Below are 22,646 nucleotides of genomic sequence, written 5' to 3' on the forward strand. Positions count from 1 at the left end.
AGCAAAGGGCCATAACTCCGCTAAATAAGGTCCGGTGAAAGTCGCTATCGAAAATGGCCGAGCCCTTAAGGCATTTAATTTTGTCACCAAGTTTGACATTTTACATTTGTTACAGTTATTGCACGGAAACGAAGTGTTACAGACAGACGGACAGACAGACAGACAAACCCAAATTTATACCCCCGTTTCGGTGAAAGCGGGGGATAAAAACATACCAAAGTTATCTTTCACAGTGTTTGAAATAAGGAGGGATTATATATGTAGTCAATATGGAAGACTTTTTATAGTCATGCGAGGAGGAAGTGTTGGCAAATATTAGCAGTTCAAAAACAATAGAAAGTAAACTGCTATCGTCAATTTTAATTGAGAGAAAAGCGATTCTTTTCTGTGTCGTCGCAGTTTTAAATGTGATAAAAAAGAATTCAAATTTCAATCTAATATAATTTTTATTAAAGAATAGTTTTAACAGTTTGTGATGAATATCAATCTCTAACTATGATAAAGTCTATATTTGTGATATCTTTGACGTCATTTTAATGGTGGTTACTTACTCGTAACAAATCATCAGCTATTGTAATTAAATATCAATTTATACATTATCAGCTTGTGTCATTTTCACGTAGACGTTACACTCGAAATACTGACGTCAATGCAAGATGTAAAAACAAGAGCAGAAATCTCTTGATTAACAAGCAAATTATCTTGATATAAAACAAAATATAGCAATAAATACTATTTTAAACAAAACATTTCATCCTATGGTATAATTGACTCTGAATTGTTAAATCATTAGTGTTCGAGATGAATATTTCAAATATCCTTGTAATCCTACACCTTTTTTTATCAAATGACCATTCTGTATTTGCATGTTATAGAGTTATTTGCCCTTCCTGTAGCTATTAATTGGTTGTGACGCGCGCATCGTTATAGTTTTCAGTGAAACCCATGCGATATTTTCACACAAAATGATAAACATTGATGCCTACCCGCAAGGGAGGTAACTCTAAAATATGCTAAGGTGGAATCGACAAAGAAATGGACAGCACGTAATAAAAGGTTAGCCCACGTCGTATTACGCAACATAATACGTTTTACAGAACATAGCAGTATAGCAATATGCCCATATATCTTTTGAACTTTCAGTACTTGGAATGGGATGGACCATATCGCCGTCCCACTGAACTTCTATCATCCACAGCTTGAACAATTGTATATAAACTCTCTGGGAATGTATTGAATTGTGAGATAACATGAACAGCTGTGTAGCACTAAGATATTCGTCATACCATTTTATTATCTAACTTACATACTATCACTTCGCTGATACAATTTATCTCGAGATTCTTCTTAGTTGCGCTTGCAAATTCACCGCACAACATTTTGATTTATCACTGCAAATTAACACATTGTCAGTAACATGACTCACAAGACCATTTCAATCCTATTTAAATTGTTTTTTCTCATTTGTGGTAAATCATTTTTTCTATATTCCCATAAACCGTCTTGCATTTCCCATTCTTCTAGAGTTCTGCTGTTGTCTTCTTGGATTATTTAAACTTTGTTGTCGGTTCTGGTTAATACCCATTGGGTTATTTTGAGGCATTCCTCCTCCAAAGCGTTGGTTTCCTCCCATTGGTGGTTGTTGCGTTGGTGGTTCTGGATTAGGACCCATCAAGTTATTTCCACCCTGGAAATTGCCCCCCATCCCTTGTCCTCCCATACCACCTCCCATACCTCCCATCCCTTGATTACTGCCCATTCCCTGGTTACCGCCAATCCCCGGTCCCATTCCTGGATCGACTCCCATGCCTGGCCCAGGCCCCATGCCACCCATCCCGTGTCCACCCATGCCTTGGTTACCGCCGGGTTGTCTAGTTGGAGGGACATCTGCCATACCTCCCATGCCTTGGTTGGGACTAGCCCATTGATTATTCATACCTTGACCTCCCATGCCCTGACCTCCCATTCCCTGACTTCCCATACCCTGACTTCCCATGCTCTGACCTCCCATTCCCTGACTTCCCATGCTCTGTCCTCCCATACCTTGTCCTCCCATGCCCTGACCTCCCATACCTTGCCCTCCCATGCCCTGACCTCCCATGGCTCCTATATCTTGGCCTACCATTCCCTGGTTAGATCCCATTCCCTGGTTGGGTCCCATGCCTTGGTTAGGTCCCATTCCACCCATACCTTGACCGCCACCTGGTGCTTGCATCTCTACGCCCATTTCTCCCATTCCTTGGTTGGTGTTCATCCATGGATCTCCCATGCCCTGACCTCCGCCCATTCTTTGATTTGCCATTCCTTGTCTTCCCATATTTTGACCTCCCATACCCTGACCTCCCATACCCTGACCGCCCATTCCTTGACTTCCCATTCCTTGGCTTCCCATTCCTTGGCTTCCCATTCCTTGGCTTCCCATTCCTTGACCTCCCATTCCTTGACCACCCATACCCTGACCACCCATACCTTGACCACCCATACCCTGACCACCCATACCTTGACCACCCATACCTTGACCACCCATACCCTGACCACCCATACCCTGACCACCCATACCTTGACCACCCATACCCTGACCACCCATACCTTGACCACTCATACCTTGACTTCCCATACCGCCTTGACTACCCATACCGCCTTGACTTCCCATACCTTGACCTCCCATACCTTGGCTACCCATATTTGGATTACCACCCATAGTAAGACCACCGCCCATTCCCTGGCTCCCTCCCATTGCGCCTCTACCTCCCATTCCCTGATTTCCTCCCATATCCTGGCCTCCCATCGCTGGTCCACCACCCATTCCACGATCGCCACCCATCCCTTGTCCACCTCCCATACCACCTTGACCGCCACTCATTCCTGATCCACCTCCCATTCTTCGGCTACCACTTAATCCTGGTTCAGCACTCATACTGCCTTGGATGTCGTTTGGTCCACCTATTGGTGTTTCTAAAACACTTTTTGCACCGGCGTTTTTATCCTTATGGAAGATATATTTACACTTCATTTCTTCTTTCTTTATTTTCCGTTGCCCCCTATTACTCAACAACTTGGCTCTTACGACTACTATGTATGACAAAGTAGGATCTTTGATGGGGATTGATGTGCTTCTGGCGTTGGGATCTGGTACCTCAGTGATGGTCCATCGTCCCTGGTAAATCCATTGGAACACTCTGTGTAACACCCTAAATCCCAGCACAGGGACAGGCATTGGGTCCCAGGACACTGCCAATAGTGTGACGTTCCTTTGCTTCACACGTCCAACCTTTATGTTCTTGGGGGTATCGAAATCTGAAACCCAATTTGTAAGATGATGTTTAATACAATAGCATTACAAACTACCGATAGATAAGGTTATATGCTTAATACAGTAAACTTTAAAGTTATAGATAAGGTATAGGAAGGGTTTTTATTTAATACAATTTTTGCTTTTCTAGTATATTGAAACATTGTTAGTTGTATAGTTTTAATATTTGTTTTGAAAGTTTGTATTTCGGTATTGTTGAAATATTTTGAGTAAATACTCATCAAACTTTATCTTTGAAAGTTAACATATATAGATATATGGGTAAATCTCATCACAATACACCAAATATTCAGACATTGAATTATATCTTGCAAAGTTTAAGTGACTATTCACTCCCGACAATTTAACAAGATGAAAAGAAATAGCTTATCTTGTTTAGCTATAATTATGATATTTACTTTAAAACAAAATTTCAAATGTCAGAAAAACCCGTAAGAGTTACTATTTGTCAATATTCATTAATATATACGATGAAATTATATACATTTATTATGAAAGTAAATGAATAAGTCAGAAATAGTTATTTGTATAACATATGGTGCCTGACTGTGACAGTAATGAATACTATACCTCGTTTAGGTGTTTTGAGCTGAACTTCGACCTCGCTGCCTACACCCTGGTCGTTTTTGGCGGCAATGATAAATCTGTGAAGTAAATTATCGTCTGCAAAAGAAAGTTTATTGGTGTTATAAAATACGATAGTAATTACGTTCATTACTTAATAATTTAATCGTGCTTGTTACGCGTATTTTGATCGGTCAATGTAATTCACGGTGTTAAAATAAATGACAAGAACTAGATCATTTTTACGTTTTAAAGCTATAACACAAATCCATGGTACATGTCAAGTCTCATTTATTTGTTTGTTATGGGAGGGGGTCCTTTAACAAATTTGTTATTAAAATGAAATGCCACCGCGAAATATACGTTAGTCATGTATTAGAAGTTCGTCGAGGAGTCGGGCTTTCGAAGACATTTCCCTCAGCGTCGATACACAGAGGCTTAGTTGTTAATATATCACGGGATGTGTTCCCGTAATATCGATTCGCAACTTACCAAGATAATCAGAATTCCAGGATACCGACATGTTTGTAATCGTCTCGTTTCTGAAGACACCATTTTGGACACCCCACATGATGTGGTACTCTGGTCTCTTGACTGCGTACATGTGAAGAGGCGGTTCCCATCGGAGCTGGATCATCGGAGGATCAGTCCTAAGGGTACGACACCTGATATTTCTAACCTGACTTGGCACTGAAAACAATCAGTAAACAACGTCTTTATAACTCATCTGTGATGCTTACAATGATTTTGTTTGTTTTAGTTTAAAGGCCAATCGATAGCCAGAGTAATTTACTGCTCACGATGTCAGTGACACAGCATTATATTGAGATTGAACATTAAACTTTAAGCTTTATAAATCAGTCTGTCGGAGAATATGTACAGGGTAAAGCAAAATAAAATGTCTACTTGTTTCTTTGGTACGGCAGTGTTATTGACAGGGCGTTTCTCAGACACGATTTTTGAAACATTATACTTAATTATTTTTCTGAATCTCAAATGTATGGTTTTAATACTTTGAAACAAAAACAAATATTGACATTATACGTCTTTCGCACGATTGCTTTATGTACGTTATCTTTCAAACAATTAGAATGCGATTTTACATTCATAAGTTGTTGATACATTTGTATGTGGTGTTAATACTATGAGTAATGACTAATGGTTGACTGGGGCTAGAAGGAGTAAAATATTTAGATCATAACAGGAATCGGTTGGTTCACAGTCCATGCCGCTACGTGTTTGTTTTCCATAGTGATGATACGAAATGAGGATCTTTCTAAAAATATTTGAAATTGGGTATATATTACCTGCTGCCTTTGACTTGGTGGCGACGTAGCTGGTCGGGAAACTGGATGAACGTCTAGTGAAGGCCGTAATGGCGAAGTAGTAGTCCTTGTTGGGTTGGAGATTGTGCACCCACATCACATTAGCTGCAGGGTCATTTGTTTCTACTTCTCCTTCTTCGGGTTCAGCGAGGAAATCCGTGTAATGTACTCTGTACCCACGGATTTTACCTTCAGCCGTCTTCGGCGGGTCAAATGTAACTCGAATGGTCGTAGTGTTGAACGCTTCGGCATTTGGGTTCATTACTTCAGGGGGAACTGCAATAGATAACATCGACAGTGAGACAATATTTTATTTTGGACTCATCAATGTGTTGCCCATGCATCCTTTTACACACATTTATTTATTAGACTTTGAAGGAAAAGGGAGTCTTAAGGTATCTCGCGTGGTAAAACGAACACTAATTAAAATTGTTTTAGGACTGATCCATGGCAAACTAAGTAACATGACTTAATTCCAATGATTCTCTGATTTATATTACATGCGTAGAAGAACAGGACAAATACACATTCATGTCAAGTGTTCCGACCTGAAATTTAACCCTGGTCTCAGGAGTGAAAATCTACAACTCTACCGACTGAGCGAAAGAAGCATGCTCCGTCAGCTGAGTAACAGATACCGTATTTAACACTATGTACAAACCATATATACCCGCCCCTTTTACACATGTATTACCATCGACGGTTTCAAATTTCAATTTTAACGAATAAGGAAATAATTCTCTTCGGAAAATAATATGTTGTGAAGCATTATAACCTTTTGCTAAGTTAATTTCTGATATCCTAGCATGTCTGGGTTCGTGGTAACAAGAATGCAGTACTCATGAGATAAGACAATTAAGATTAATCGGGATGATTTTTGTTACCTGTGCAAAAAGATGGCTCTAAGTATCAATTTGCCATTAAAGAGTCCTTTCAATATCTAATTTCTCTCTGTGGTAGATAAATGGTTTTTGGAAAGTGCAATTTCAACCCACGAATTATAATTACTCACTAAATGGTGGTGTGGATACCATGAAGAGTTCTGATGGGTCGGATTCTCCGTTATCTGAGAAGGCGGTGACACTAAACTGGTGAGTGGTCCCCTCTGTTAAGTCGACAGCGTTAAGATAGTTCACGGCTGGTCGAATATCTACTGTCTGGTTCTTCATCGAGTATGAGTCATGCATGACAACACTGTACTGTATAATGTCGCCTCTCACAATTGGAGGATCCCAGTCTAGTCTGATAGAGTTAGGGCCTAATGGTGTGCCCTTCAAGTTTACAGGCGGTGATGGGACTGTTGGGATAAACAAACATAATTATCAACATATAAAAATAGCATTAACACTTTTATTTAATTCATAGCTATTGTAACTTATATAGGAGGTGAAGAATATAATGACTCTAAAACAACCTTTTCTATGAAATATCAATCATCAACTGAACCCCTTTATCAACTCGTACTTTTATATCTCGATATTACCTTGGAATATATTGTTGAAACCCTATATATTCAAGTATGTTAGAAAAACTATAAACCCACAGCTGACAGCTGAACAGCTGAGTTTACGACGTTTGATTGCAGCTTCCAAAGGCAAAATCAGAAATATAAACTCAATTTAAAAGATGAAAAGAACATAAATAACAAAAATTCCATATTAACCCGGTCGTTCTTATTTATATTGTGTCAACTTACTGACATCCGGTGTATGTATGACTTCCGGTATAGTATTGGATTCAACGACTGCTCCATCAACGGCAGCCACCCGGATCCGATATCGAGACCTTGGCGCTAAATCAGTAATAGAAGCAGAAGTCTGGGAGGCATCACAAATTCTAAAAACAACTTCCGGTTGGGTGATTGATCCGTCATTCTCCAGAGGCTGGAAGTATACTTTGTATTGGAGATTTTCCGGAATTACTGTTAACGGATCCCAGCTGATTATTATAGTAGATACGCCGTCGACTGTTTTGGATTCTGTTAGGACGTTTTGAGGTTTAGGAGGAGCTGCAATGAAAAAAATTACATCAGATTATAATACAATGCGGCAGTATAGTATGAAGGTTACTTAATGACTACTTAGATTAACCAGGTTATATCTAGTCGGTGTAGAACATCTTATTTTGTTGTAAACTCAAAAATAGTGTTAATTCAACGCAAACAACGTAATAGTTTATTTTCTTTCAATAAAACGACGAAACATAATAGAAACGTCATTTAATGTTAACTAAGATCAGCAAAGCTTTTTAAAAGTTGCTCGATTTATAATATCTGCGTTTTAACTTATTGCATAAAAATTTAGAAATTTGAATTCATAGATGTGGTTCTTAGGTTTTCCTCACATATCATATATCAAATAAAATTTCCTTTGTACAGTTTCCATTATTACTGCCGGATGACTATTAGTATTATAAAAGCAACGGTATGTACACTGTATTGTATATATTTTCTCGTTATAATCTCGTAGACTACTTAAATTACATCATCTATCAACTAAATAAATCTAAAGACGCCAACCTATGAAAGAAAATATCCGTCACCATTAAAGGACATTAAGATACTAATTAGTAGATGATTAATATGATTATCTTGTATACTTGATGAATGAAAAAAATTACTACTACAATGAATGAAAATGACATATTTGGCTTACACTTGATTGTTCTTTGTAAAACATCATCGAAAAAATTAATAATGCATGAGATTTTTGTTTTTCCTTTCGGCATTTTGTTTGATTCTGTGACTTCCGCATGTTTTTTTTTTCATCATAATATTTCTACTTAGATTTCCACAATTTTTTTATCTAACCATGAAATTTGAACACTGAAATATATAATCAGAACAAAGACTAATTCTTATCTTCAGAAATCCTCCTCAACTTATAATCTCCGTAGGTAAAATATGTCAAGGACAAATCTTAAGCTAAGGAACCAAGAAAAAAGATTTTAATTATGAAACTGAGACCGAATAAATATACACCATGTATGACCAGCAAACGTTCAAACATTTTAAGTAACTCTTCATAATTAGTTTCGGACTCGAAATCAAAGTTGAAAATTGTTATTAGATACACACACGTATATATTTTTGAAATTGTTAAGAATAATTTCATCACGTGTTTTGCAATACTTATATCAACATACATATAAACCTTCAGTAAAGTCTCATTACCTGTAATGAAATTCATGTAATATGACAACACATCATATCCTGTGAAAAACGTCATCATTCATTGCTGTGACAGATCCCGTTAGAAACGACATATTGTTGAAGAGGCACCCAATGGGAGAAACTATCAGCGAAAATAAACCCGTACTAATGGTTAACCCACAAACAAGATATGAATGAGTAACTGTATAGAATACAATATTTACAGAGGTTTTAATTTCGTTGTATTCGCGGATTAATTGATTTTTTTCCTTCAATTAAATAGCAGTCGAAATTGATCAAAATTCATGGTTTTGCACATCACTGTCGTCTGAATACTGATTTTAAAGGTTACAAAGATGGTTAGAAAAAATAAACCCTACGAATAAGTTTCAAACAGTGAAATTTGATAAGCCCATACATAGTCTATATTTTTTTTACAAAGTACATAAAATTAAATCATTGTTTTCTATGACGTCATATGTTAATCAGCTCAAATAATTAGATTATACATGAGCGAAGCATTAATTAACTTGAACATAATTAACTGACATTTTTATATTATAATTGTGTCCGACACCGCAATAATTTTTCACTGATGCATTTCAACTTTGTCATATGGTGAACATTTACTTCAATTAGTGGTGTAAATTGTTATACTTAAGTTATCTGTATTTGAATATAACAGAGTTATCTGCCCTTGAGTGTGTGGTTTGATTGTAACGTATTGTGTTTGAGAGAGTAATGTCATACTTTTCGGAGAAAACAACGTGAATTGTGTCCACAAAGTAATGTCGTTACCATGAATATCTACCCACAATGGAGCTTATTCTGTAATATGCAAAGATGAAATTTGTGATTTTCTTAATGCAGTTTTTGATATGAATGTGCAGTAACATTTTGCTAAAAAGGAAGATTTTTTTCTGTAACTTTTTACGCCCAGACAGATAATATTTTTCAATGCATCCAGGTGTAGAGGAAGAATGTCTCACATATTAACCAATATGACACTTAAGAAAATAATAATACTGATAATTAATAAAATCGTCTATTTAATCAGGGTTTAGAAAAGTCTGATTTACAATATAGCTCTGCATCATTACATATACAGTTATTACAGACAACAGTTTAATAAAGAAAATACCTTAATTGAAAGGTCATATACAATCATCTCAACATGCAAATATGTTTTTTTCTAAAACATTGATAGAAATTATAAAACTAAAACTGTGAAAACACATCCTTTGAATATATGTGTTTAAAATTAACAACACTGGGGGCATTTCTAATAGCATTGGTTAATTCATTTAGTAAATTTAACCAAGTGTAAAAAAGAAAAAGAAAAGTTCTAGGAATATGCTAGTCTAATAGTAAATGCTTATATTGAAGACAACCAACCATTTGATTGAGATTCGTTTGAAAGGGGACATGTGTACAGTTCGTTTCCGCAATCAATTATTAGTATTAAGTGATAACGTTTATGAGTGTTATAAACCATAATGTCGAAATTGTGTATATTGTTTTTTTAATATTACGGCTTTCACCCATTAAGGTCCATGGGAAGTTAACAAGTAGCAAGTGAACATTCAATAGAAATATCCTACTGAAAATATTGATCTGCCGAATTGTAAATCTAATTTATATCAAGGCGAAATATTTGTTTTCAACTTAATGCTGTTTAATGAAAACCCAAAATATATTTTCATAAAAAACAACAAAAAATAAATACAAAGCAAAACGAAACAAACAAAATGATGAAAATAATACCGTAATATCCAATGTAAAGCTACATCCTTGATAATGGCAGTGAAAAGCTCAAAACTTCTTACTGATAGGAGCAGACGACCAGTGACTGTATCGATGAATAGTAGGGTAAGTACATAGACGTCGTTAATGGCTGTGCAAAACATTTCTTACACTAACCAAAATTTCTAACCGATGTTTTTTTTTAAATCGAAGAGATTTGATATCCACTTGATATAATGGCATAACAACTTTTTCATTATTCACTCAGTATGACTGTAATTTGTACCACTACCAGTTTGACATAGTTGATAACGCGCGTGCTGTATGATACCGTCACGCATGTTGTATTGTGTATATATTCTATTTTTAGGATCAGTAGCGTAGACAGATGTATTTCCTTAACTGTCATTTTTGTATTCCGACAGCAGATATGACCGTCAGTATCAGGTCATTTGATGATAACGTATATGAATAAAAGAGATCATGAGCTCATCAAAATGTCACTCTGACCTGGCGTGGTAAGCTATATTAGTTTATATCAACATACCACATGTGTGATGGCAATCTGTTTATAGAGGGTAAAAAGTGAATATCTTCAATAATAAAACGCATAAACCATGCTACCTTTAAGAAAACATAATTAGAATCAAGCGAATAGGAAAAATATATTTTGCTATCCCTACCGCGGTCATTCTCCTTTGGCTTTTTCCTCATTTACGGATCAACACGCAGAATATTTTTTTTCAAATGTATGTCGTGATATGTAGTCAAATAAAAAGAAATACTAGACTACAACTGAGAGATACTAGACTACAACGAAGAGATACTAGACTACAACTGAGAGTTGTTTGGAGATCCTAATGATGTAACACTGACTTATTGTCTGATAGATGTGGCAGATATGTCAACAACGACCTTGAAAGAGATGGTGGCAAACATGCAGACAACTATTAGGGGTTGAGGTTTACTCTATAGGGGAAGACAAAGCAGGTTATCGATAATGCACATGTATAACTTACCAACCAATAGTCAACAACGATCACAAAAACTCGTCGAACAATCTTGAAATATATGGTTAACATTCATACTGTTATTTCGGTATGGTATATTACATTCCATAGGAAATGATAAGGTTGGTAATTGTATCATAGAAGGATTGAAGGCATATGTTCATAGACTAGTAAAGTATAAGTTACTTCCGAATCCTATCTGTAATATAACTAGACACTATCATATGTTATGGAATAATACAGAATAATCAAATATAACCCACAACAAGCATTTTTTTTATTATTCTTTTTCTTAGAGGTATGACATTCATGAGATAATTAGCACATTGCAGACATGATTCCTCCATTCATATTATGTAAACGTCAGTATTTATTACTATTACACGTACAGTAGCTATGTTAAAGTTGTATTTATATATGGAAACATATGATGTGTTCTCTGGAATAATATACCGCAGCGCGCTGGCAGAAGTGTCACAAACACATGTACTGTTTTTGTTCGCTTCGTGTGTACAATACATGAGAGATATCATGTTTGTAGTTTAATATACTTTGAATTAATGAGAAGCGTGTCCTCACGTGACATCATAGTGCCTCTCTGTAACAAACCCTGTGACATTTGACCCAAGATTTGCGGAACATCAATCATGATAATTATACAAAGAATGGTGCGACATTTAGATCTACACGTCAGAGAAGTGAAACCAAGATATTAACGCTTACCACATGTCGGAACAATGCCGGTTTATATAATAAGGTAAATCTGCATGAAATACGCTATTGTATAGGGTTGAGAGAAGAATGGCAATATAAAGGGCACCTGTGAGCTATTGAGAGAAATGAAGACAAGTTTTAGGGCTGTGGTGACCCTTTGAGAAAAATAAAGATAGTTTGATAATTTCCAGGGCTGGTGCTATCCTTTAAAAAAATAAGGACAATCTAAAGGGTTATGGTGACCTATTGAGAGGAATGAAGTTAAGTTTTAGGGCTGTTGTAACCCTTTGAGATGAATAAAACCAGGCTACGGGCAATGGTGATCTTTTTGAGAAAAAAAAGATAATTTTCAGGGGTTGTGCTTCCCTTTAAAAATGTAAGGACAATCTAAAGGGTTGTGGTGTCCTATTGAGAAGAATAATGATAATTTCAAAGACTGTGGTGATCTTTTGAGAATAATAAAGAAAAGGATTAGGGGTAGTGAACCCTTTTGAGGAGAATAAAGTCAAATGTAAGGACTGAGTTAACTATTGTTCGTTAGCTTCCATCATATATATATATATATATATAATACAAATGTGTATTGGCCCTAGACCAAGAGGATTAATGATATTTACATTTCATTTTTTATCTTTACAATTAAGATATTATACAAATGTGTATTGGACCTAGACGACAAAAGTATTAATGATATTAACGATTCATTTTTTTATCTTTACCATAAAATTATTTTTGGTAAATACTTCCATAATCATTAAACCGCAAACATGTTCATTTTTGTTGGGAATTCCTTAATTATTACTGTATATAAACCCACAAACTTTTGCTGACGTCTTTGTCACTATATTCGTGACGGTGTGGGTGCCAGTGGTGGCCACAAGGTCAATGTTTGCGTGATCTACGTGAGTCAAACTTACTTGTCCTAGATGATTAATATAGATAGGTATACACAAATGCTTTTATTGAAACAATTCTGCTGGGTTTTTTCCGCATATTACAGAGTTGTCTCCCTTCTGGTTTGGTATTCACTACAAGGTAGATGTTCACATTAGTGAAGTCCTTTTCTTTGAATGTTTACTGTGACGGCAACACATGACATCACAATTAGTACCCATCTGCAAGGGTAGATAATTTTGTCACAGTTTATAATACTAGAAAGTAACATTAGCCTAAAAACTTACGTAACAATGGTTCTACACGTAGTCCGTATTAAACACGTTACAATACTGTAGCTCTTTGGATTTCTAGTTATATTCTACGATGTCATAGTAGGTCGGGTACTTATATTCTTTATTATATTTAACACACAGATAGTAGATTGAACTGAATTAATGCACGTGTTGTAGTTATCAAACTGTAAGATTGTAAGAATGGTAAAACTTTTGCCAAATGTTTCTGAACAGCTGTATTTTAAAGGTACGAATTTGCATTACGTTAATCCCACCTGGTGATAAGAACAGGACTTTGATGTAACAATAAATGTCATCAACTCTAACACATTTCGATTATTAATTCAAATACAGTTAATTAACGCAATGCTTCACCTTTAAAAACGCATTGTGTTTGAGTATTAAATGTCAGCTTGTCTATAAATCTTGTATAGTTGATTAAGTGCAATTAATTATTTACAGTATGTGAATGCTGATAAGGTTTTAAAACTAATTTATTGTCGATTGCTTTTGTAAATAGTAAAAATAATGAAGATTGTATGTTTGAACGATGTGCTGGTACTCTTTCTAATTTGCTTGTGCAGTGGTTAAGAGAAAAGATATTTATTTTTGTATATTTATAGCAATATGTTCATTAAAATAATTATGAATATCCAAAAGAGAAATCACGTCAGAGAGATAATTATCAATAGGCGGTAGCATTGAAAGAAATTTATACATATTTTTCATAGAGGAAAAGTTAAAGCAGAAGGGCAGCACTTTCCATTACCTATTAACAATTATAATCCAATGAGACAGTAAATTAGCATTACATTCTAAAACATTCACCCTGCAATTTATTAAGATATCGATTGTTGATTGGTTCTCTACTACAGACACATAGAAAGTGGTCACGGACATGCAAGGGGACGAAGAGGGATCTAAATGGTTAGATTTCTACATGTCAACATGTCGTATTATGCGTAACTAATAGTGGGTTATATATGTGTACGGACCATTGTGTTGACGTCTAGTTCTGATATATGATGATATATGAAGTAATGTACATAAGATATGAATGGTCAAGACGAAATGACGTAACCAAACTGGCAAGTGGATCAGGTAGGTCAATATGCATGGTAAGACAGAGAATAAAATACAAGGTAATGGCGAAACTGCATGAATGAAGAGTAATGCTTAGATAAAAAAGATGACATGATAAAAAGTATTTACCGCAATAACTTCAAACAGGATACGAACTCTACGAATATCTACTAGGAATCGAGGAAAAAATATTTAAATACTGTTGTATCAATATTGTAAAATATAATATTAAAATAATGTTGTACCAGAAGTAATATAAATAAATTGAACGTTTTTTCAACAGTATGGCACATTTTGAGTATTCAGAGGGTTGGAGATACCTCTACAAGCGATGTCTTCTCAATATGCATCCTCTATTATTTAGAGACTAACGTCGCTATATCTTAAAAACGTTTTAGTGTGGAAGACACTACGTTGTATTTAAGAGATTTATCCCATGTATATATACTTAGCTCTACCCTAACAGTAAATGTATGTTTAATGCCACTATAATGTGTCTGTTATGTTAATTACATGTAAGGGCGTAATGTAGTCCTAGTTTGGTATATAAACAATGGTCCGGCATTAATAGGACTCTCCGAGACACAACCACAATTCAAGAAGGACGTTACAAACTAGAGAAACCACATATCTTGAGGTTGATAACTACTGTTGGCTCAAATTATGATCGACTATTTGAACAATCTACTGAAAGAAGCATGTATATGTACCATAATTGAATTATTTGAAATTGTGTATTTATCAGCTTTTCTGTTCTCCACATTCGAATTATATACGATCCTAAACTACCATCCTAAACACCAATTTGCATAAATGTTAACAACATCCAAAAGGAATTAAGACCATGTATCTTATACATGCTGTGAATGTGATTAAGTGGTATACAAAGTTTGTTATACACCATTAGATAGTTTATATGGGGCAGTTGTCATGTAGGTCGGCAATTTCTCTCTATGTAACCGGCTTTCCTCCATCTACTAGGATATCCTTAATTGATCCTAACTGTTAACAAGGCGATATAACCAATTAAGCAAACCAAATAAGAAAAGAACTGCCTATTGGAACGGTTTCTTGCAATTGATTGTTGTAATGCATATTAAAGATGCTCCAATGCTGACGAATGGTACTTTTTCTCTATCAAAAACAGATATAGACAAATTAATATTTGTCTTCTGTTACAAAAGTTATCTACTTTACGTCAATGCCACCATTGAAAAGTTTCAGCTTCTTATCTTACTTTAATATAAACATATCGAAAATCATTAATTGTGTCCCGAAAAAATGTTGATCAATATTGATCAAATACAGGAAATATGTTCGATGTGTTGATCCGGAAGAGGGCTAATATAGGCATAGCCTGTTGCCCAATCCCAATTGTAGTATTATAATAAAATATTCTGAGATAAAATCTCAGTAAAAATATACATGACATTTGTAAGTAACGAGAATTCCCACAAAAACATCTAACAACTAGAGAACAACTTAAGCTGTCAACAGTAGTCCTATATATATACTCATTAACGTAATTTGGAAAACAACCAGTCAAGAGATGTTATTTTCAAAGCTTTGAAAAGCAACTACATTAACATAAATTAATACCACATGTGTTTTATGTTAACACCGATTTCAATTTGCCTTGACTTTGGTTTACATATTACGAAGCAACCATGACTTATTTGAAGTGTAGATACGTGTAAAGCAATCCTACTTTATCATATCAAAATTACCGGATTTTACAAGACTTATTTCCAAAGCAAAGTGAATGAACTCACTGAGCTGACAACCCCTCTTGTTTCCTTTCTACTATTAGATATTTTAATATTATGGATTAAGTCAGTGGTTGCAACTATTACATCGCAATTATTGCATAAAATGACGTTCGCGGTGTGTAGAAATTGTCATTTTATTACTGGTTGCTATGGAACAATGTATATAAAAGCAACTACTGATATTATATATAATATTGTTTCAAATGTTGTATCGGTAAATACCTACGAAATGATATTGGAACACCAAACCACAAAGAAAGTACCCACAATTATGCAGCAAGTCGTAATTTTTCTTCATATGTTAGTATGATAGTGTATGTCTAAAAACTATTGTAGAAAATGCGTCTGTTCCCCTTTATCGTAAAGTGTTCCATTGCTTTAGAGTTTCATTATATAACTTCATTTTCAGAATTCGCGATTCATCTCGTTTAAGATATATAGTAACTTGGTCGCTGTGACCTATATTCGCGTTTTTCAACTACGATGCTGAAAGAACGCTTATTCTTCATAACGCTTATTCTTCATAACCTTATGGTCCATCCTCTGGTATTTTAAAATATTCTATACTTGTTGTAAAAAATGTTTTAGTATTATCTGATTTTTTCGCCCTCATACTGATATCAACTATTCATAATAAAATATCGTTCGCTGTACGTTACATGTAGTACTGCCTTTCTATCCATAATCATACACCATAGGAACAGTGTTTTGCCATATGTATATTTGTATTATTTGTGATTTTGTAGTGGTTGTCCTGTACAATGTTATTAACATAAAATTGTCTACATTCGTATATATACTGAACATATATGCACATAGCAAAATTTCACGTTATTTATTACGACTGAGCTTCTTCAATTATCATAATTTTATGCTTTTAAGAAATATGCTCGGGAAATATGACACAACTGTTTATATCCTGACGAGAATATAAGCAACAGTTCTTACACTTTGTATTAATGAGATGTGCCAATTCGTGACTACATAATTTTATAGTTACGGAAGAAACAGAATTATACTAAAGGACAGAACCAACACGTGTCATTCAAACACGGATTTTACTTTCTGTGAACAGGCAGGAATAGTAGTCTATTGTTCAGACCTTTTAGACATGAGTTGCATTCATAATCACGAAGACTTTAAATTGCTGTCGTTTATGTCCCCAAAGACAAGTAAAGTCATCAATCACACGTTTGTAATTAGAATTTGATTATTAAATGACTTTCGATTTAATTCCTATTTTACCAAGAACCTAAGCGTGATAGGAAAAGATAACAGACGATTTCTAAGTGTATGCATGAACATAAACCTCTTTCTAATTCATGGCTACTGCGTTTACACAAGTTTATTTCTGGCAATTATATATAGTGATCAAATTCGTAAAACTCATATGTATGCTTTTCAATCGCATGCATGTTAGCTACGTATAGCTTATATTTAGTGTGGTTTTTATTGTGTATATACAGTGTTCATTTATTCAAGGTAAATTTTATTTTTGAATTAATGAGCTACATACTAATTGATATGGCTTGTTAATAACATAATGAATAATTAACGTCATTCAGACACAAATATAGACTACCTTCACAAGCAGTATACACTGAACATTTTTTGTTTATCTTCAAATCTATATACATTGGACATAAAATGTTTATAGATACAACAGTAAAATGTTTATAGATACAACAGTAAAATGAAATAAACAATCTATAAATTTTAAGTTCAACGAAAGCAAAATAATAAATGTAAATGAATGTGCGCTACAGGAAAGGTAGCATGTTACATGTTATCGTCTACACAAAATAATGACATAAACTTAAAGATGATGTAATTGACAATATGAAAGCAAACAATAATATTAATGCCAAGTACAGAACGCTTAATTTGGCCACCGCATATGTCATTATCTACAATAATTATTTTGATATGTTTCTTTTGCTAATAAGTATAATGATTTGTAAACACTATTTACTTATATTAACATGTTGTTAATTTTTTGTGTGTTTGCAGTACTTCTAAAAGATGAGTGATTATTTGTGAATTTTAATTGATATTTGTGAATTTTAATTGATATATGAATAAAAGCAAATGCATAAGATAAAAAAACCTTGAAAAAATGATATATTATTTAACAACCTGTCATAAATATTCACCAAAAAGACAAAGCAATATATTATAGAAATGTTACCAGGACACAATGCTGTATTACTGTTGTGTTTTGTAAGTGTTGTATTTACTAGTGATTTATCTAGTCATTAATTGACAGGTGATTGTTACACATCACTTGATATATTGACAGGTTCTCCTTGTAAAACATATATCAGGTGTGTTTATCAATGCGTGGGCTAGGTCATACCTATCAATATGTTACAGGTAAATTAACTCATTCACCCCTGAAATTCCAAAATTGGACTATTCCAGTCTTTTAACGAGAAGAATCTATATGTGTCCTCAGGGGTGTACAGGTTAAGTGGTTAGTACAATATACTGCGTCAATATTCAGTACAGGTGATCACTAGGAATCACATGTATCAATATTTCCAGCCAACGAGTCATAACTACGTCAGAATGCCCGTAGGGTCGTGATGTCATGATGACGTAAGATAAAGGTTAATTTGATTGACAGCTTATTTATGTTCACAATTCGGTGATAAGTCGTGTTTCATTTTCGATACAAATGTACTCTCTTTTGTGTAAGGGATGTCTAACAGTTGCTGACTAGGTATGGGCCACTGTGTTGGGCTAATTAATTAGGTACAGTTGGAATTTGGTTTGTGAGATATATGAAGACAGGGGAGGAGTGTGTCATGATATACATTCTTAAAAAAACGCTGAGCTCAGGAAAATACAGGAATATTTATTTAGCTTAGCTATTATCAGAACTAGAAACACCACCATTACAAAAGCTGTACATAGATTATAAAGATAAATATTCAGATAAGTGAAAAAATGTATATTAACAAAGTATAAAAAATGTACGTGTACATCGAGTGAAACATACCTGTATTTTTTCACTTTTTCATCTAGTTTGCAACTGAATAGTGCAGCAGTGTGAATGTATTATGTAATTGAAAAGTAAGGGTATTGTGTAAAGGGAGATAACTCTGCGAACATAAGAGAGATAAGCCGATATGATGGGTAGGTAGGTGTGCCATGGATATAATAGCAATGTAAATAGATGTGTAAAACAATTGAATTAATTCGTACCTAAATTATTTATTACTGGGGTATATGTTCGCGAATTATCTTTGTATCGTTTGAAAGCGTCGTTCATATAACAGACTTAAATATGACAAGCCATGTTTTTAATGAATTTCGCTAGGTACAATGTGTATTAACTTTCGCGACTTGGGTTGAATACGCAAATATAGCGAAATTAATTCCCATGGGAATATTAATAATTATGCAGTATACGAGGTTACATTAACACCGAGATTTGACAAATGAAAAAAAAGTAGTGTATAGTTGCTCTGGTTCAATCTGGAGTACATATCAGCGAAACAGACAAAAAATGTGAAACCTGAGCAGATATCCACTGTTATTTCTTCTATATCAAATCACGGCCACATATCCATCTTACCACGAGATTAATCATGACCATAAAAACAATATTAGATGTTGAAACCATATATACATATCCTTTTTGACAAGACCATAATATAATAAAATATCCAAGTTAAGGCATTCTAACAGTGATACAAAAAAACAATAAGGATAGTTGCAATGTACCTACTGAGGTTATGAAACAATGGTTGAAGCGTTATACAAAAACCAGATGATAAATGAGTGATACAATATGATATGTGTAGTGTATGTAATGATGAAAATTAACTATGTTAGACATACGACTATTGTAATACATTTTTTCTTTATATGTTTGTCACGTGAGCCAAATTGGTTAATTTGCATACGCATGTGGGACACAATATCCGGCATCACAAATCACGCGCATGTGCAGTGACAGCGTAAATCAATAAAGCAGGCAGTGAATAATGCATGTGAACTGCTAAAAATTGAATTTAAAATTCATTTCATGTTCTAATTGTCACGCACGAATCATGTTTTGAATATTACCATAACCGTAACTGTTTTTTCTAAATAGGGATATTTCATTTCAGCTCGAATGACAGAAGATGTTTCTTAAAAGCGTGATATTCTGTGGTATACTGCATTGATCTTGTATAATGTTAACATCAATTGATTTATATTAAAGTCACTTGTATAACACTTATATAACGACATTGGATAAGAAAAAAAACCACGCATGTTGTATATCTTATATTAAAGAAACGCAGTATATTTCAATAACAAAACTATTTCAAAACTTACCCATAGGCGCATCTGGACAAACTCGCATGTAAATGCTTAATTCTTTGGTTGAATTTTCGATGTCCGCTAAACGCCTTTCCACATCTTCAAAGAAAGATCCGTATGCTAGGGCCATGCCCCCACCCGCCGGAATGGATCCATTTAGCGTATTTGTACCATACATTTTTACTTTTTCTTTTTGTATAATATCAAATAATCGTTTGATATTTGCCTGTGTTGAAATAAGAAAGGTCTCTACTTTTACGAAATCGTACTGTGTCCATTGCGCCGTCACACAAGTTGCGAAAAACACGGCACATACAAGTAACCGTCCGTTACAAGAAAGCATTGTTTTTTTTCTGGTTTTTAAACCAACTATCTATTAAAATATCTACACCGTCCACCTAAATATAAACCAATTAATGTGTTCCCTTCATCGGTGGTAGTCCTCCGTCCTCTGTGGTGAATAGACTCCTAGTTCCTCATACGGCGGCTGTTCTAGTAATTTCGTCGCAGGTCTTACCTCCCTAAACTTACCGACTGGTGTGTTCAGCTTGGAAACATATATTATATAAAGCGTGTTGTCACATCGGGATGTCCCGCGGCACAGCATGAGGACAAAGCCTTGCGTCTGTCAATCTACTGTACGACAAACCGTAATGAATTCATATTCGTGCTTGTAATAAAACAGACGTTTCTATGCACGTTGATTAGAGTCTCTAAGAAAGCTCCGGATGTCATTCTGTATTCTCCAGGTAGAAGGTTGACATTGTTATGATGGTAGTGGCTCAGTAGTAGTGATATTCGTAAATCATCCGGAGTTTAATTGCTGCACAATTATTAGCTCACCCCGATCATCATTACGTGCACTGGGCACTTTTGCTGAGTTCTCTCTCTGGGATATTTGACGTGAAAATTAAATGTTTCTCTGCAAGTCTATAACAGTTGTGAATGCCATATTGTGTTCTAGGAATTTTAACATCTCAATGACTTTTTCTAATACATTTTAATTTAAAAGGAAATTATGTACAAATCGTTCAACAATCTTACAAAACTGAAAAGAACTCGATTAAGAAAAAAAAAGAGTGTAGTTAATGAAAACGTGATATGAAGGTAAGGTTATATAACACAGCAACAAAATAAAAAAAGAGTCAACATTCATTCAAAAATTTGAAAAACAAAACACAAGAAAAAAGAAAAAAGAAAAATCCCCCAAAACACTGTCTTTTCTATACAAAGATATAAATATTACTGTGGTTTCTATCCAACATTAATTCTGTATTTGGAATCATGTGATATCGGATTTTCGTACAAAGAGTTTAATTTGACATATCAACTCCAATGTAGATATAGTTTTAGACAAAGATACAGAGTTTACTGTGATCATATTATATAAAACAAGGCAGTACGTCGACATTGTACCATCCTCTCAGGTAGAAAAGCTAAATCTACAATTAAATAACTTACATTAAATTTTCAAAAGTAAGTCTTTCAGACATTCACGAATTACGATAAGACAATTTTTTATCTTCCTTTTGCATACATCTAGGACATATTGACGTGTTTGTTTTCAACAGTTAATAATGCATTTTCTCTTTGTTTCTGGCTTTCTGATTGACCTATTCATTGTTTTCATTCCGCGATGAAAAACATTCCGAGAATGGCGCGGAAACCCGACGTTATCATGACGTCACAATAAAAACATTGACGTTGCGTATTGATTTGGAAAAAAAAATCCCTTGGAAAAACCATTGGAATCGTACGTGCAAACGTATTTTATTTTATAAAATAGCCTGGAAAATTAATTATAAGCATTGAAGTCACTATTTTTTTTTAAATTTCATCGGGTTATGAAATAAATTTTGTTTGCAAACTTTTGTGAGAATCCGCTGCGAGAATTCACACAGTTTGTAAAGAAAATTTCTTTCATACCCCGATGAAATAAAAAAAATAGTGACTTCAATGCTTATAATTAATTTTCCAGGCCACTTTATAAAATATAATACGTTTGCACGTACGATTCCATTGGTTTTTTTGATGAATTCGCTTTGGGTAAACCACAGTATTTCCATTTTTTAATGAAACTATTTTTACTTAAATCATCACTACGCAAATATTTTTAGCTGTATCGAGCTAATGCTTGCTGTAAATCTTTACTAGGTTCGTGTTAATTCAAATATTGAGCATTAATGTGTGAAATTATACACTTTTGTCACTTTATTTTTACATTTAATGGAAATTTGAGCACTTTCCTTTTCACTCTAAAATACAAAAAATAACAAATATTTAAATGGGGCAAAACGTAAGCTCACGGACCCCCCATTATTCTGCCTGATTTAGAAAGAACAACCCTTTCGCTATTGATATGCAAAATATTAACAACAATTTAATACCAAAACTTTTTCTATAAAGGGTTAGATTTGGCAGAAATGGCTGAAAATGGTGCATTTTGTATCATAAAGTTAAGCGGTAGGGGTAGCATATGTTGTTATTCTGA

The 22,646-nt window shown here is 34.4% G+C and overlaps 1 protein-coding gene across 1 annotated transcript; it reads right to left on the bottom strand.

Annotated features, from left to right (window-relative positions):
• Window positions 1–1,276: 1,276 nt before the first annotated feature.
• LOC138310393 (uncharacterized) lies at window positions 1,277–20,724 on the bottom strand. Its single transcript, XM_069251599.1, has 7 exons — window positions 20,171–20,724; window positions 6,899–7,210; window positions 6,215–6,499; window positions 5,185–5,478; window positions 4,370–4,567; window positions 3,884–3,976; window positions 1,277–3,297 (listed from the first exon to the last, which is right to left on the bottom strand). The coding sequence occupies exons 1-7, from the start codon at window positions 20,496–20,498 to the stop codon at window positions 1,484–1,486; spliced, it is 3,324 nt and encodes a 1,107-aa protein (XP_069107700.1). The 5' UTR covers window positions 20,499–20,724; the 3' UTR covers window positions 1,277–1,483.
• Between the last annotated feature and the right edge of the window lie 1,922 nt (window positions 20,725–22,646).

This window comes from Argopecten irradians, chromosome 16 (assembly GCF_041381155.1).
Source record: "Argopecten irradians isolate NY chromosome 16, Ai_NY, whole genome shotgun sequence".
NCBI classification, from domain to species: Eukaryota; Metazoa; Mollusca; class Bivalvia; order Pectinida; family Pectinidae; genus Argopecten; species Argopecten irradians.